Raw genomic sequence first — 17,411 nt, 5'->3', positions numbered from 1 at the left:
ATTACAGCAACTACACTATTCGTGTGGTTGATCCCGATGTACAAGAAAACAACATATGCTCCTTCCCCAAATACGATTTAGCTCAGTACCGTTTTTCTGGATACCATTCTTCATATGACATCGCATCCACAACATATGTGCCGATCATTTTCTTGAGTTGTCCGTTCCCAATGAAGTCTTCTGCTTTTGTAGAAACGACTAAAGAGTGTTGGAATAATAAAAGCAGTGGTGGTAGGAATGCCCCTCAATTATACTCTTATGCTAAGGTAGGCCGCCTTTATGCATCGGATCTAAGAATTTCATGTCGGGTTGAGCTCATAACTATGACTTCCTTGCGAATTCAAGAGAAGAATGTAAGTAGTAGTCTTTTGGAAATCCATGATGCTTTAATGTATGGATTTGAGCTATTCTGGTTCAACGCTGTTTGTTATCAGTCTTGTCTGTTTACACATTTGTGTTACCTTGACAACGTGAAACATGAGGTTAAATGCAACGGTACGTACGCATGAAATTTTATTTTCCAAATTGACTAATTGAGGATTCAAAACACCCAATCAGTTGGTCTCAAACTTAAATTAATTGATTCCCATTACAATATTATTATTATTATTGTAGGTGCTGCTACATTACACGAAATCATGAATCTTCTTGGGAGTAAGAATTCAATCTCGATCTTTAAATATATTAGCACCAGTCTTTTTTGTATAATTGTTAATGAAAATTATATTTTGCAGGTGTGGCCAAACATCTGGGGTGTAAGCTTCTAGCCTCTGATCTAATTCTATTACATAAATTTAAACCTATATTATAACTTTATAGACATACTATCATCAATCTATACACGTTGGATTGCAGTGATAATCTTTGGACCAAAGATTGTAATCGGAATTCCAAGTGTAATTGTGATTCTAATCATCAAATTGCGAACAAGGCACCTATCGGTGTTTGATGCAATTGAGAATTTCCTCAGCGCCGATAATAATCTCTTGCCCATAAGATACTCTTACAGACACATTAAGAATATGACAAAGGGCTTCAAGGAGAAGTTGGGTGAAGGGGGCTATGGTTCTGTTTACAAAGGTAAACTTCGAAGCGGCAGCTATGTTGCGGTGAAGATAATAAACGAGTCCAAGTCTAACGGCCAAGATTTCATCAATGAAGTTGGTTCCATGGGAAGGATTCATCATGTTAACATTGTTCGACTTGTCGGATATTGTGCACAAAATTCTAAGTGTGCTCTTGTGTATGATTTTATGTCTAATGGATCTCTTGACAGGTATATTAACCAAGGAGCTAATGCAAGTTTGTTGAATTGGCAAAGAAAATTTGAGATTGCAGTGGGAGTAGCTCGTGGGATTGAGTACTTACACCGAGGCTGTAACATTCAAATTTTGCATTTTGACATCAAGCCTCAAAATATCCTTTTGGACCATAATTTCGTTCCAAAAATATCTGATTTTGGCCTTGCAAAACATTTTCCGGTTGACAAAAGCAACGTCACGCTTACTGCAGCCCGTGGAACAATTGGGTATGTAGCGCCAGAGTTGGTCAATAGATGCATCGGAGCCATTTCTCACAAGGCTGATGTATATAGCTTTGGAATGCTTTTTTTTTTTTTTTTTTTTTTTTTAAAAAAAAAATTTTATTGATAATTAAAACCTAGGGGATGAAAATCCCCGCTGATCATACAAAAGAGCCAGTTTGACCTTTATAGGTAAAGAAGTACAAGAGTGAAAAAGAGCGGGCGAGCTACTGTTAAGTCCTTCTGAAGCAAGTGCGTCAGCCACCTGGTTGGCCTCCCTATAGATATGTGTCAGGGTTGAACCCCACAAAGAAAGGCAAGAACGGATGTACTGAACTACTTCCATTATTTTCCAAGGAATCTTTACTGTTTGGGAGGATGCAGTGAGAGCAAGAGAGAGAGAATCCACTTCAATTATGAATGGAATTGTGGCTGTAAGCTCACACCATTGGAGGGCAAAGCGCAAGGCCAATGCTTCTGCCTCCAGAGCAGAAGAAGCCACCAAGGGGAAACGAAGTGCAATAATGAGACTTCCATTTGCGTTTCTAAGGCAGGCCCCTCCCGCGGCGCCATTGGCAGAGTAGAATGCATCTGTGTTGAGTTTTAAACAGCCAGGAGGCGGCGCGAGCCATTGAACCCAAGTGATTGCTCTTCGAGGAGATTCAACAAAATTTGCAATGAAACCTTCAGATAGTAAAAAGGAATCCGACGAGTGTTGCTTACGAACTGACCGAGAGAGGGAAATTAATAGAGATTCTCGTTTGATTCTTTTAATGGTTCTTGTGGCAGAGAAGGCTGATCCTTCAAAGATGGATTCATTGTAAGCAACCCATAAAAACCATAGCACCAGACTAGGCATGAGGCGCGTAATGTAGCCAACTGCCGAGTTTGGGGATGATGATAACCACCATGCGTGACATTTTGATCTAACAGAGGAAGTGTTGAGTAAGGGGAGTCCGAAAACACCACTGAAGTAGTTCCAAACATTTTGAACACGGTTGCAGAGAAGTAAACAATGGTCTAAGCTTGCACTTGCTCCAAGACAAAAAGGGCAGATTGATGGGAGACAAAAACCAAAGCGTTCTACCACATCTGGGAATGGAAGAAGTCTTCTCAAGAGTTTCCACATGAAAACCGAAATTTTGGTGGGAATTCCCCCTCCCCAGATACACTCTGAAGATAGTGTTAATCCTGCTTTTGGTCGAAGAGAGTCATAAGCCGAAGAGAAGGAAAAATTTCCATATGTTGAAGGCTTCCAAATAAGAGCATCGGGTGTTTTAAATGTATTTTCTTCAACAAATTCTGCCATCTCCTGCATGCGCCGCCAAGTTATAGAGTCAGAAATCTTGGGAGTATCCTCTGAATATCGAGTTTGCATGAAGGTGCTCCATAGTGATCTCCCTTGCATGAAGTTGAAGTAGAGTTTAGCAGTGAAGGTATGTTGCAATGATGAGAAGCAGCGAACACCCAAACCCCCTTCTTTCTGAGGTAAGCATAATTTTTTCCAGGATGCCCAGTGACGTTTCGGTCTTCCCTCACTAGTGCCCCAGAGAAAGTTGGCAAACTTAGATTCAAGAGTCTTCACAATTTGGCGCGGCAGCGCTATAGTAGCCATTGTGTAGATGGGAATCATTGATAGCACGTGCTTGATAAGTGTGAGACGCCCACCCGGGGAAAGTAATCTTCTGGTCCAACTTTGAAGTTTTCCATCCACTTTTTCCAGCAGACTTTGATAATATATGAGCCTATTTCTACCGTGGAATAAGTTCACTCCCAGATAGCGAAAAGGCATAATTGAACGTTGCATGCCTAAGATTCGTGACATTGTGGCCGTTCTCTGCGCTGAGCAATGTTTGGAAGTGACAAAGAAACTTTTATTATAATTGATCAGTTGCCCTGAACCTGCTTGATATTGTCTTAATGATTCCGTCAAGGCCTTGAGGGAGTTTGATGATCCATTTATAAATATTATGATGTCATCTGCAAAGGCTAAATGTGAAATGGTTTGGCATTGAACTCTTGTCGAGTAAGGCGAAATCATACCTGTGCCCATTTTAAGAATGAGGGAGCGTGATAATGCCTCCGAAACAAGGATGAACAAAAGAGGTGATAGGGGGTCGCCTTGCTTAACACCTCTAGTTGGTTGGAAGAAACCGCTGCTGACTCCATTGATCAAGACAGAAAGTCTAGTCGCTGCAAGATTATTCATGATAAGGTTAATAAATTTGATTGAGAAGCCAAACTTGTGGAGTACTGCCTTCAAGAAAGGCCAAGATACTCTGTCAATAGCTTTGGAATGCTATTGATGGAAATGCTAGGCCTAAAGAGAGCACCGATTAGTAAGCAAGACGAGTCGAGTCAATATTTCCCGTCTTGGATTTACAATGACATCAACAAGGGCAAGGAAATTGAGATGGGAGAAGAAGATGAGGAAGAGAAGAGAATTACAAAGAAGATGACCATAGTTGGGCTTTGGTGCATCCAAACAAGCCCAATTCCACGGCCTTCAATGAGTAGGGTGGTTGAAATGCTTGAAGGAGACGTTGAGCTGTTGCAAATGCCAACGGACACTTTCCTTTGGGAACCCGTTATGAAAGTAGATAGTGAACAGAGTTCCACGCCAGAATCATCTGAATCCATACAATTTTTGGCCAACTCTGTTAATGCCCACAACATTGATATAATTGTGGATTAAAAGGCCGGGTATTATTTGTGTAATTAGATGCTATCTTTATATACTATGTGGCATTGTGTTCAATGCACGTCTTATGTTGATCATATTGCACGATGTGGCATGCATTGTCACTGTTTCACTATATTAGTCGCCCAATTTTAATTTGATGATACTCTGTACAATTTTTAAAATAAATGTAACTAGAAAATTTAATAAACTTATTTTATTAGAAATAATGGAATTGCTGCAAAATGATCCTTTTGTGTGTGTCTAGGCACATTTAAAGATCAATCTATTCATTATCTGATGCACTGGATGACTTATAGTAGAGGCAAGTCCACTGATAATGCCTCCTGTACCACAGCAGTCGCTTTGGTCGTTCAAATGTTGGTGTCTAAGGCAACACGTTTGGATGACTCAAGTCCACGACTCGACTTTTCTTATCATCTCACTTTACGACCTTAGTTAGCTTAAAATAGCTTTTATTAACTTAATATTTTTTGTAATTTTTATTTTTTTGGATATAGGGCAGATTGGATTAAAAATTTTATTGTTTGGTTTGGGTTGAGTCAAGATTTTTATTATTTGGTCATGTCTAACCCAATTCATATTTGAATCGATCATCACTAAATATAATAAGTATAAAGTAAAGAAATTGAAAAAAAAATATTTTCAATGTTTTGAGCTACAGCCAAGATTTTTATTGTTTAGCGCAACTCAATTCTATGAATAATAACTAAACATATGATAAGTCAATTCGCTCATTTGAAATCACTCAAAGCAAAAGAGAGAATTGAATGTGCTGTAAGAATTTAGAAAATGTTTTCCAAGTAAAAATCTTAGAAGACATGTTTAATTAAAATAGTTAATCGGAATGAGTACTTTTTAATTGATAGCCAAATGTTTAAAAAATTCAAAAATCCCTTTCAGAGAAATTTCCAAACTAATCCTAAATACAACTAATATTGAAAAGAGATAAAAGAAGATGCAATGAAGATAAATACTATGGACCTTTCTATATTAATAATAATATTAAAATAATAATATCCTGGGATGATTCCTCCCAGACCACAGCAGTCGCTTTGGAGTACGTTTGGTCATTGGGATGTTGATGTCTATGGCAACGCGTTTGGATGACATAGCTCTGCTACTCCACTTTTCTTATCATCTCACTCTGCAGCCTTAAAACATCTCTTCTATTAACTTAATATTTTTTGTAAATTTCTTTCGAGTAAAAATTATAGAAGACATTTATATTTCATGTTTCTTTTAACTAAAATGAATATTTTTTTCTTGATAATCAAATAGTAAATTAAACTTTTGGACTTTCCGAAAAATTTCTAAACCTATCCTAAATACAACTAATATTGAACATAGATTAAAAATTATAAGAGAGAGAGAGGCGGAATGAAGATAAAGACTATGGACCCAGGTGCCCAAGTCTCCTTGAGGAAATTTGTATTGCACATACAAAATTCCACAATTCTGGCAGCAGTGGACACTAGAGACAAGTGCAATGAGATAGGCTTGTTTGGTTAACACTGATTTGTCAATTTTTATTGGATTTGAAAATCTTGACTAAGTCAAATCGTTAAAGAAAATGTTTCGTAATCAGAAATTTGGTGCAACAATTTAAAAATGGAATTTTGTGTATACAATACAAATTTCCTCAAGGAGACTTGGACACATGGGTCCATAGTCTTTATCTTTGTTACATCTTTTATATCTCTTTTCAATATTAGAGTTATTTAGTATAGATTTATATTTCTTTCATTATGTTACAATTAAAATAGTTTTGGAAGAATTAATTGTATGCGTTTAGCTAGTGTTTGCATCACATTCCTCGTGGATTGACACTTTGAAATACTCCATATATGTAGTTGACCTCAAATGCTACAATCAATAATATAATTTTTTTTAATATAAAAAATTTAATGTGAGAATATATCATACTTGCTTTAATTCTATGGATATTTTTTTTCAAAGACTAATAGAATCTGTTTGTCATAACTTGTTTAGTAAAACTAGACGTAAAAACGCAAGATGATAGTTTTGTACATGTTGGATTAGTGAAATTTTAGTTCCTAACCCTTACCCTTGTCCCACTTTCACATCATTTTCTCTGGTTAAATAAATGTTAGGGAATGAATTAACAAGCACTGCGGAAGCGGGTACGGTGATCGCGAATTGAGAATTATTGTAGGAAGTAATAATATGGGAGAAATATAAAATGACAAATAATGGAATATTAATTTTGGGGAGATTGGAAATATAACTCTCTATAATTATTGTAAAGGAAATATTACAATATATAAATTGCTAAGCTTAAATTGGAAATTAAAGAAAGCTAGCAAATGAAAGAAATCCTACGTGAGAATGAACTAGAGAGAAAGAAGAGAGAATTGATATGTTGGGGATGATTTGTTCTTGCAAAGGAGAGCCCTATTTATAGTTGCAGAAGAGGGCATCTGATGGTGGAATATATACTTAGAAATGGGTGTCCTTGTGATTGTGTGAGTTGGAAACCATGTGGAGTATGGGCAATAATCTGGGTAGCCATGTGAAGACCCATGTGCTGAGGAATGTGGTGAGTTGTGTTGTAAGGCAAATGATTTGGCCACATGTTATTGTTAACAATCTCCACCTTGGACAAATCCACCAGAAATTTAACAACTGGAACAACCAACTAAATTCAAGCAATGTTTGAATTTAGCAATAGGTAGTGGCTTGGTAAGCATGTCCGCTGGGTTCTCCAAAGTGTCAACTTTCTGAACAATGATATCTCCTGCAGCTACAACGTCGCGGATGAAATGGTATCTGACATCAATGTGTTTGGTTTTGGCGTGATATGTATCATTCTTGGTGAGATGAATAGCACTCTGACTATCAGAAAACACAGTAGTCTGACCCTGTGAAACACCAAGTTCCATAACCAAACCTCGTAGCCAAGTAGCTTCTTTGACACCCTCTGTTGCTGCAATATATTCCGCTTCAGTTGTGGATAGAGCAGCAATAGACTGAAGCGTAGCTTTCCAACTGATAGCACAATTACAGAGAGTGAAAATATAACTAGAAAGCGACCGGCGTCTGTCAAGATCACCACCATAATCAGAATCCACAAAGCCCATAATGTTAGTAGATACAGAAGAATTCTTATCAAAAACCAAGCCCAAAGAAGATGTACCCTTCAAATACCGTAAAATCCATTTAACGGCATTCCAATGTTCCTTACCAGGGTTATGCATATATCGGCTCACAACACTTACAGCATAAGCCAGATCAGGTCTAGTGCATACCATAGCATACATAAGACTTCCAACAGCACTTGAGTAAGGAACCTTTTTCATATACGCCACATCAGCTTCTGACTTAGGGCATAATTCAGAAGACAGCTTAAAGTGTGCACCAAATGGAGTAGACACAGGTTTACAATTTGAAATATTAAATCGATCAAGCACCTTATCAACATACTTTTTCTGGGATAGAAAAAGTTTCCCAGCTTGACGATCCCTGTGTATCTCCATGCCAAGAATCTTCTTTGCTGCACCAAGGTCTTTCATCTCAAACTCATTGCTTAGTTGAGACTTCAACTTATTAACAAGAGACATGTCAAGAGAAGCAATGAGCATATCATCAACATAAAGTAATAGATAGATAAAAGACCCATTAGAAAATTCTTTAAAATAGACACAGCTGTCATATTGGCTTCTTGAGAAACCTTGCCCTAACATAAAAGCATCAAACCGCTTATACCATTGCCTTGGAGCTTGCTTCAAACCATAAAGTGATTTCTTCAGGCGACAGACACAATGTTCCTTTCCAGGAACTTCAAACCCCTCAGGTTGATACATGTAAAGTTCCTCATCAAGTTCTCCATGTAGGAATGCAGTCTTTACATCAAGTTGCTCCAACTCCAAATCAAACAGAGCAACAAAAGCAAGTAATACACGTATAGAGGTATGACGAACAACTGGAGAAAAAATCTCATTAAAGTCAATACCTTCACGTTGATCGAAACCTCGAACAACCAACCGTGATTTCCACCTTGCTTTCTCAACCCTAGGGATGCCTTCTTTCATCTTGTAAATCCACTTGCAACTCAATGGACGTTTACCTTTAGGCAACTCTACCAGCTCCCATGTCTCATTCTTGTGAAGACTTTCAATCTCCTCTTGCATAGCAACCAACCACTTGGACGAGTTGGCACAGGAAATAGCCTCGGAATAGCAAGATGGATCACCATCAACCTCCTGTGCAACTGAAAGTGCATAAGCAACCAAGTGGGTTTCATCATCATACCTAGCAGGTTTTGTAATTATCCTCCTAGGTCGATCTTGAGCAATAGAATACTCCCGTTGTGGCTCGACAAGAGGTGCGGTACTAGTAGATGCATCATCATTGACAATAGTAATATTGTCATTAGGCCTAAAATTGAACTCCACCTTCTCTCCAGTACCCTGCTTATCACCTGTACTGGGTACAATAGAATCTTTTCCAGAAGAAAGTAATGCATTTTCATCAAAAGTGATATCTCGACTCAAAATGATCTTTTGAAAATCAGGAGACCATAGACGATACCCTTTTGACTCAGAAGCATAACCAAGAAAAATGCATTTGATAGCTCTCGGGTTTAATTTACCTGTACTGGAATGAGCATATGCATGACATCCAAAAACTCTTAAGATAGAGTAATCAACAGGATTACCTGACCAAACTTCTTCTGGAATTCTGAAATCAAGAGAAGAGTGTGGAGATCTATTTACCAAGTAACATGCAGTAGAAACAACCTCGGCCCAAAAATCACGCCGTTTCCACAACCCAGCATTAGAGAGCATACAACGAGCTCTCTCCAGTAGAGTCCTGTTCATACGTTCTGCAACACCATTCTGCTGGGGTTTACCAGGCAAAGTCTTATGCCTGGCGATTCCATTGATTGTACAGAACTCATTGAACTCTGACTCACAGAACTCCAGTCCATTATCTGTCCTGAGCTTTTTGACCCTTTTCCCTGTCTGAGTTTCAACAAGTATTTTCCAATTTTTGAAAGTAGAAAATGCTTGATTTTTGTGTTTCAAGAAATAAACCCAGACCTTACGAGAAAAATCATCAATAATAGACATAAAATATCTACAACCTCCTAGAGATTGGACCTTAGTCGGTCCCCATAAATCAGAATGAATATATTCCAATACATCTTTGGTACGGTGTGTAGCAGTAGAGAAACTAACCCTCTTTTGTTTCCCAAAAACACAATGCTCACAAAATTGTAATTTTCCCGTACCTGAATTTCCCAAGAGGCCTTGCTTGCTCAGGATATGCATGCCTTTCTCACTCATATGCCCCAGACGCATATGCCATAGTTGAGTGAGATCTGCGTCGTCCACCGATGATGAGACTGCTGCTGAACCTGTCACAGTACTGCCATGCAACACATACAAGCTTCTAGAACGAGAAGCTTTCATGAGAACAAGAGAGCCTTTTATCACCTTTAGAACTCCACCTTCAGCTATGTACTTACACCCCAAAGATTCCAAGGTGCCCAAAGATATCAGGTTCCGTTTTAAGTCAGGAATATACCGAACATTGGTAAGAGTCCTAACAACGTTATCATGAGTCCGGATCTGAACACTTCCAATTCTACTAACCTTACATTGGGTATTATTACCCATCAAAACAATTCCACTATCAACTGGTTCAAGAGAGATGAACCAATCTCTATGAGGACACATGTGGAATGTACAACCAGAATCCAAAATCCACTCAGTTTCGCTCCGTTTGCTACCGGAACTAACAGATAACAAAACGTCACCCTCTGAATCACTAGCAACAACACTCGCTTCTGCGGATTTCTTTTCTCTCTCTTGTTTATTTTTCAACTTAAAGCATTCAGACACATCATGTCCATGCTTCTTACAGTACTTACAAGATTTGTTGGACTTACGACCTTTGGACTTAGATCTAGAATTTTTACTAGTTCCCCTTGTATCAAGTAAACGACCCCTAACAGTCAAACCCTCGCCTTTCTCCTCAGATTTAATTTCTAAGTCAAATTTTTCTTTGGACAACAGATTTGACTTAACATCATTAAAAGTAAGGGTTTCCCGTTTACCATATAACATAATTTCTTTGAAATGCTTATATGATTTAGGGAGAGAAACTAGTAACAAAACAGCCCGATCCTCATCATCAATCTCAATATCAATATTCTCCAAATCCAATAAAATTGAATTAAATTCATCTAAGTGAGAATTGATAGAAGTACCTTCCTCCATACGGATTGTGTACAACCGCTCCTTCAGGCGTAACGTATTTGCCAGACTTTTGGTCATATAAAGCGAATCCAACTTGGACCATAAATCTGACGTAGTCTTCTCACTTACTACCTCACGTAGAATTGCTTTAGATAGGCACAATTGAATGGTTGAACGTGCCTTGTCATCCAGATCTTCCCATTGCTCATCTGTCATTGTAGTCGGCTTCTTGTCTTTCCCGGCTATTGCTCGTTTCAAACCGTTCTGGGTTAGAACGGCTTCCATCTGAACCTTCCAAATGGAAAAGCTAATTTTCCCATCAAACTTCTCGACATCAAACTTGGTGACAGTTGACATCTTTGAAAATAATTCTCAATTAAACCGCTCTGATACCACTTGTTAGGGAATGAATTAACAAGCACTGCGGAAGCGGGTACGGTGATCGCGAATTGAGAATTATTGTAGGAAGTAATAATATGGGAGAAATATAAAATGACAAATAATGGAATATTAATTTTGGGGAGATTGGAAATATAACTCTCTATAATTATTGTAAAGGAAATATTACAATATAAAATTGCTAAGCTTAAATTGGAAATTAAAGAAAGCTAGCAAATGAAAGAAATCCTACGTGAGAATGAACTAGAGAGAAAGAAGAGAGAATTGATATGTTGGGGATGATTTGTTCTTGCAAAGGAGAGCCCTATTTATAGTTGCAGAAGAGGGCATCTGATGGTGGAATATATACTTAGAAATGGGTGTCCTTGTGATTGTGTGAGTTGGAAACCATGTGGAGTATGGGCAATAATCTGGGTAGCCATGTGAAGACCCATGTGCTGAGGAATGTGGTGAGTTGTGTTGTAAGGCAAATGATTTGGCCACATGTTATTGTTAACAATAAAGCATTGCTAACCCCCCCCCTCCCCCTCCCCCTCCCCCTCCCCCTCCATTATTTATAGGAGTGGATGGACTGACCTTCATTATCAAAGTTGCAAGCTTATTACTTAGGGAAACACTACAACAATGTATTATGGATGCTACAAGTCATAATCTCCTGAACAATTAGCTCGGGTTGGCACATCTGACTAAAAAGCTAATTGAAAGTTGAAAAGTTAGTAATTAATAAACTAGTTAATTGAAATTAAAGTGTTTGGTAAAATTAATTATTGAATAGTTGATAGATATAAAAAAAAAATTAAGGGATAAATTAAGATATTAGGATTTTGATTAATGAAGAGATGGTGTCATTTGCCAATATGATTAAACTATAAGTTATACCAAACAGAGTCTAAATCTGAACTATTTAACTAGCTACTTGTTTGGTGAAAAACAAATGCCCTGAAGGTGTATTACATTTAGTTATTCTATTACAAAATTATTTTACAAATTATTAATTAGTTTCGGACTTAAAACTGATTGCTGTAAAAAGTCTCTGCTAAAATAGGAGGGACATCATTCACATTTGTTGCAACGAAAGGGCTGGAGGGTAACACCAAGTCCTGTCCCTCTCTTTCTAGCATTTGAACGACCACTTTCATTGGAGGCCTGTCTACCGGTTGCCATTGAATGCACCACAATGCTATTATCGCCAACTTTTTCACTATTGCTTCATCCTCCTCCTCCTCGATTCTGATTCGCAACTCTCCTCCTCTATTCAGGTGATTGTACACCCATTCTGGAAAACTATCCTGGCTGGCATTAGTCCCCTTGTTAGCATCGAAGTTCTTCCTTCCTCCCACCATTTCCAAAAGCAACATGCCGAAGCTATAGACGTCTGACTTGTGAGAGACTTTGCCAAAGTTCCTCGACACAACTTCGGGTGCAATGTAACCCATGGTTCCCCTGGCAGCGGTCATGGTGACAGCACTTTTCTCTTTGGAGCACAGTTTTGCAAGTCCAAAATCGCATATCTTGGGATTCATGTTATGGTCTAGGATGATGTTGTGGGGTTTGATATCGAAATGAAGAATTTGTTGGTCGCAACCTTGATGGAGATATTCAATTCCTTTGGCTATACCAAGGGCTATTTCTTGAATCTTTTTCCAACCCAGGGGGGCAACATTCTTTGAGCCACCTGCTGTTGAAAATATGTATTTCTCCAAGGATTCATTTGGCAAGTACTCATACACAAGTGCTCGTCTAAATCCATCCGCGCAATACCCTACTAAACGAACCACGTTAACATGGTGGATCTTTCCTATTATCCCGACTTCATTAATGAACTCTTCTCCGTTCCCCTTGGAATCATTCAGCACTTTGACTGCCACGTGAATTTCACTGGAAAGCTTCCCTTTGTACACAATTCCATAACCTCCTTCTCCCAGTCTCTCACTAAACTGATTAGTGATTTTCTTGATGTCAGCAAAGCTATATCTTGTTGGCCTCATAGCACTGTAATCTTCCAAAAACATTTCAACTCTTTTCTGGTTCTGTTTTTGTGTTTTACCGGTGGTGTAAAACTGGTAGGCGCCAAAGCTCACAAATGCCAACAGAAAGAAGCCCAAAATGGCACCTGCATAAAACAAATCAGAACGGCATATTATATATATATTCCGAGGGAATATAAACATAATAATAAAATAATTGGAAGAGTATAGTATGATCACCTGCAATAATTATTGGGTTTTTGGATCCACCTGTTATAAATTTGGGGAAATAAAGTTAGAGGGTGCTCAGCTTATTATAGTACCTGTTACTGTATCTCTGTGTGTCACTTGAAAGAAATCAACAATAATAACTAATGTAACAGAGCACCTACCTGTCTTCTTTGGTCTAATAAGGCATTCAACTCCCAGTGTGATGTTATTATGGTTCTTTAACCTACAATCTTTGCCTTGTGCTTCACAATTAAAACATGATGGACTTGTCCAATTAAGTTGAAGAGTATCCTCTAAAGGATAAAAGAATGTAATTTCACGAAACTTTACGCAAGATGAGGACGGGAATTCATCGATGGACTGTGAGGAGAAAATGGCATATATTTGGTGACCAGGAACACCAAGACAGGGAATTAACCCATCAGAAATTGTGGCACCAGAATCATTGGATGCAGAACAGTTGAATAGGGAGTAGTCGTACCAGTGTAATGAGCCAGAATATTGGAATGGAGATAGAGATAAGTTAAGGTGTAATAGCATCTTGCCGGAAAGACAAGCATCAGGGTCGGATAGGAAGATCTGCTGGGAGGCGTAATCAATCTGATCAACCTGTAATTGCACCTCATGCGGAAGCTCTATCACAGTGTTGCCATTGTTATCACAGGATAACTCGAATCCGGGATACCCACAGTTCTGCGCCGCCTGCTCATGTTTAAGCTTGAAAGGGAAATGGATTCCGGGGCCGCCTCTCCTGCACCTGCTCTCCTTACAATCGTCAAACCCCACGACAAGAAATGGAAGTAATAGTGTGATAATAAGGAGACGAAATGAGAAGAAGAAGATGATGAGCTGCATCTGTAAGGACTCGTTAGTGATGAATGATTATCTCTCCACGATCCCCCACAGAACTTGCTTTGCTCTTTCAATTGCTTATGTCTAAGTATAGTTGCCAAAGTGCTCAAAAGGCAACGCGTATGGATGACTGTTTCAGTCCGCAACTGGACTTCTCTTATCTGTTGGGTTGAGCCCGGCAAAAGGTTTAAGGAGTCAAGTCTGGATCGTTATATTGTGGATCACGATGCATAATGTATTGTGCATCTTGCCACCTGTAATGAGATGAGTTCTGTGTATTCTAGGCAATCGTTCTGTGTATTCTAGTCAATCTTTTTGATATAAGCAATCGTTACGTGTATTCATGTTAATAACAAAGTGAAGCAATAACATCTTTACAAGTTTTAGTGGATTTTTTTCTTTCTTTTTTTGATAGAAAAAACATCATATCTGCGAAATAGTACAATAATGTGTTTGCTACGGCCCCACAAGTGGACTTATTGACCTAGCTAGGTCCACAAACTTAGAATTTTCTTTCAAATTTCTCTAAATTCTAATTTTAGTTTTTCAAAACTGTTTATAAAAGTGTTGTCACACTTTTTGACCAAAGCTTGCGGAACAATTAGATATGTAGAGCCAGAGTTGGTGGATTTAAATGATCAAATTACTGAGAAGACATCAATTTATCATCATTAATTTCCACGCGTCATTGACTTTACTTGCTACGGACCACATATTTGACTCCACATCTCTACAAATTAAAATGAATTTTTGATTACTGAAAACAGCTAAGCATATATATCTTAATACTTATCTGGGAAAACACTAAGCAGGCCTTCGTTCCTCCGATCCGATCCCCTCAACAAATTAAAATGCTTGGCTTGAGATCAAAATACCTAGTAATTCTCATACCATTCCTCATATGTATACTTGTCGTTTCGTCCCTCGTATGCATACTTGTTATCCATTTCTTGAGGCATCCCACTACCACCCACTGCAACCCTTCTTCCTGCGGGAGCATCCACAATATTGCCTTCCCTTTTCGACTAATTACTGATCCACAACATTGTGGCAATCCCGATTTCCAATTAACCTGTGAACAAAATCGAACAGTGTTAGCTTTACAGTCCAGGAAATACTATGTTCAATCCATCAATTACGACAACTACACTGTCCGTGTGGTTGATCCTGGTGTACAACAAAACAACATCTGCTCCTTTCCACGATATGCTTTAGCTCAGTACAATTTTTTTAGATACGATGACAGTTATCCATATGACATCGCCACACCTGACAAGAAGACACCAAATGGCCTGCAATACCCAACTCTAATTACTGTACCAATTATTTTCTTGAGGTGTCCGTTCCCAATGAAGTCTTCTGCTTTTGTACAAACAAATGAAGACTGTTGGAATGAAAGCAGTGATTCTTATGGGGGCCACACTTATGCTAAGGTAGGCCCTCTATATGCAGCGGATTTAAAAATTTCATGCCGGGTTGAGCTCATAACAATGACATCCTGGCGAATTCAAGAAAATGTGTCATCTCAGAAAGTTAGTCTTTTGGAAATCCATGATGCTTTGATGTATGGATTTGAGCTATCCTGGTTCCAGGTTCTTTGTAATCAGCATTGCTGGAGTGGAGGGTGTTACCTTCATGACGCATCAAATGAGATTCACTGCTTCAACCTCTTGCGTAAGAACCAAAAGTGACTTATGCATCTTGAACTCATTGAATCCAGCAGGAAACATCAGATCATCATATAATTTAATTTATTATTATGTTGTTCTGTCCTGATTATTCATTATTTCATTATGTTTCATGTTAATGGGTCATTAATTAGTTTCATTTTAATAGTTTTTGCAGATCATGTCTCTAACTTCTAATTCTTTCCCATCACAATATTGTTATTATACGTAGGTATATTAGGGAGGAAAAGAATGGATTTACTTCTGAGTAAGAACTCAATCTCTTGTCACGAGTTTACGAACTACTCTGTAAATATAACAGTACACCAATACTCTTTTTACTATAATTTCATTACTGAAATTTGTAATATTTTGCAGGTGACGCCATATATGCGGCTATAATAATCTCCGGAACAAGGATTATTGGATTTCCATGCGCCATTGTATTTCTAATTATCAGATTCCGCAGAAGGCATCTATCAGTTTTCGAAGAAATCGAAAATTTCCTCAGCGCCGAAAACAATCTGTTGCCCATCAGATACTCCTTCAAACACATCAAGAATATGACCAAAGCCTTCAAGGAGAAGCTGGGAGAAGGGGGCTTCGGTTCTGTTTACAAAGGCAAACTTCGAAGTGGCCGCGATGTTGCAGTGAAGATAATAAGCAAGCCCAAGTCTAACGGCCAAGATTTCATCAATGAAGTTGCTTCCATGGGAAGGATTCATCATGTCAACATTGTTCGACTTGTTGGATATTGCACACAGAATTCCAAGCGTGCTCTTGTCTACGACTTTATGTCTAATGGATCCCTAGACAAATACATTAATCAAGGAGCTAGTGCAAGTTTGTTAAATTGGCAAAGGAAGTTTGAAATTGCAGTGGGAGTAGCTCGTGGGATTGATTACTTGCATCGAGGTTGTAACATCCAAATTCTACATTTTGACATCAAACCGCACAATATACTTCTAGACGAGAATTTCATTCCAAAAATCTCTGATTTTGGTCTCGCGAAACTATTTCCTACTGATAAAAGCATTGTAACGCTTACTGCAGCCCGTGGAACAATTGGGTATGTGGCCCCGGAGTTGATCAACAAAAGCATTGGGGCCATTTCACACAAGGCCGATGTTTATAGCTTCGGAATGCTATTGATGGAAATGTTAGGCCTAAAGAAAATACCAGTTATCGGGCAAGATGAGTCGAGTCAATACTTTCCATCTTGGATTTACAATGATATCAACAAGGGCAAGGCAATTGAGATGGGAGAATTAGATGAGGACGAGAAGAGAATTACAAAGAAGATGACCATAGTTGGGCTTTGGTGCATCCAAACCAGTCCAATTCCGAGGCCTTCAATGAGTAGGGTGGTTGAAATGCTTGAAGGAGACGTTGAGCTGCTGCAAATGCCAACTGATACTTTCCTTTCGGAGCCAATTATGGAAGTAGATCAAGAACATAGTTCCATGCCAGAATCATCTGAATCCATAGCATTTTTGCCCAATTCCAACCGTATTGGTATAATTGTGGATTAAAGGGTATGTAATCACTTTAGCGCGGTGTGCAATTAGATGGTCCCATAATTATCACTTTGCTGCTCTGTTCAACTTACTACTACCTTTATTTATTAACGAGGTAAACCCCACTCCTCACTATGTGAGTATGTGGGTAAAGCCCTCGCCCTGTGACCCTAGCCGGCAAAGAGCCACAAGGAGGTAAATCAGCCTAGGTTACCCATAGCTGACCGGCACAAACTCAAGGGCTTGAGGTTCGAACCCACGACCTCTCGGCTGCAGGTGTAACTCTCTTACCACTTGAGCTGCCCTTACGGGCAACTTACTACTACCTTAA

General features: G+C 38.7%; 3 protein-coding genes across 4 annotated transcripts; 2 read left to right on the top strand and 1 right to left on the bottom strand.

The window, feature by feature from the left end:
- The first annotated feature begins 863 nt into the window (after positions 1-863).
- LOC116020484 (LEAF RUST 10 DISEASE-RESISTANCE LOCUS RECEPTOR-LIKE PROTEIN KINASE-like 2.5) lies at positions 864-4,217 on the top strand. Its single transcript, XM_031260957.1, has 2 exons — positions 864-1,603; positions 3,812-4,217. Exons 1-2 carry the CDS (start codon positions 1,023-1,025, stop codon positions 4,215-4,217), a joined length of 987 nt encoding a protein of 328 aa, XP_031116817.1. The 5' UTR covers positions 864-1,022.
- A 7,451-nt stretch (positions 4,218-11,668) lies between these two features.
- On the bottom strand, positions 11,669-13,984 carry LOC116019838 (rust resistance kinase Lr10-like). The gene is made up of 3 exons (XM_031260186.1): positions 13,206-13,984; positions 13,054-13,083; positions 11,669-12,959 (listed from the first exon to the last, which is right to left on the bottom strand). Exons 1-3 carry the CDS (start codon positions 13,897-13,899, stop codon positions 11,854-11,856), a joined length of 1,830 nt encoding a protein of 609 aa, XP_031116046.1. The 5' UTR covers positions 13,900-13,984; the 3' UTR covers positions 11,669-11,853.
- Positions 13,985-14,681: 697 nt separating this feature from the next.
- LOC116019365 (LEAF RUST 10 DISEASE-RESISTANCE LOCUS RECEPTOR-LIKE PROTEIN KINASE-like 2.1) lies at positions 14,682-17,152 on the top strand. 2 transcript variants are annotated; one of them, XM_031259545.1, is made up of 3 exons: positions 14,682-15,570; positions 15,796-15,831; positions 15,942-17,152. In XM_031259545.1, exons 1-3 carry the CDS (start codon positions 14,748-14,750, stop codon positions 17,093-17,095), a joined length of 2,013 nt encoding a protein of 670 aa, XP_031115405.1. In that variant the 5' UTR covers positions 14,682-14,747; the 3' UTR covers positions 17,096-17,152. The 2 variants fall into 2 exon arrangements, with proteins under 2 accessions (XP_031115405.1, XP_031115406.1); XM_031259546.1 differs by lacking the exon at positions 15,796-15,831.
- The last annotated feature ends 259 nt before the right edge of the window (positions 17,153-17,411 follow it).

This window comes from Ipomoea triloba, chromosome 5, assembly GCF_003576645.1.
Source record: "Ipomoea triloba cultivar NCNSP0323 chromosome 5, ASM357664v1".
NCBI lineage: Eukaryota > Viridiplantae > Streptophyta > Magnoliopsida > Solanales > Convolvulaceae > Ipomoea > Ipomoea triloba.
The sequence above is the reverse complement of the archived record's forward strand: the minus strand, read 5'-3'. Positions and strand labels throughout refer to the sequence as shown.

What these genes read in the sequence shown, in the direction of transcription:
- LOC116019365 (XM_031259545.1), top strand. Translation starts at nt 14,748, where the DNA reads ATGCTTGGCTTGAGATCAAAATACCTAGTAATTCTCATACCATTCCTC. An exon ending in TCACTGCTTCAACCTCTTGC is followed by an intron (nt 15,571 to 15,795) that starts GTAAGAACCAAA and finishes TATTATACGTAG; the next exon opens with GTATATTAGGGAGGAAAAGA. An exon ending in AAGAATGGATTTACTTCTGA is followed by an intron (nt 15,832 to 15,941) that starts GTAAGAACTCAA and finishes AATATTTTGCAG; the next exon opens with GTGACGCCATATATGCGGCT.
- LOC116019838 (XM_031260186.1), bottom strand. Translation starts at nt 13,899, where the DNA reads ATGCAGCTCATCATCTTCTTCTTCTCATTTCGTCTCCTTATTATCACA. An exon ending in TATTAGACCAAAGAAGACAG is followed by an intron (nt 13,084 to 13,205) that starts GTAGGTGCTCTG and finishes AATTTATAACAG; the next exon opens with GTGGATCCAAAAACCCAATA. An exon ending in AAACCCAATAATTATTGCAG is followed by an intron (nt 12,960 to 13,053) that starts GTGATCATACTA and finishes TGTTTTATGCAG; the next exon opens with GTGCCATTTTGGGCTTCTTT.
- LOC116020484 (XM_031260957.1), top strand. Translation starts at nt 1,023, where the DNA reads ATGACAAAGGGCTTCAAGGAGAAGTTGGGTGAAGGGGGCTATGGTTCT. An exon ending in GATGTATATAGCTTTGGAAT is followed by an intron (nt 1,604 to 3,811) that starts GCTTTTTTTTTT and finishes CTCTGTCAATAG; the next exon opens with CTTTGGAATGCTATTGATGG.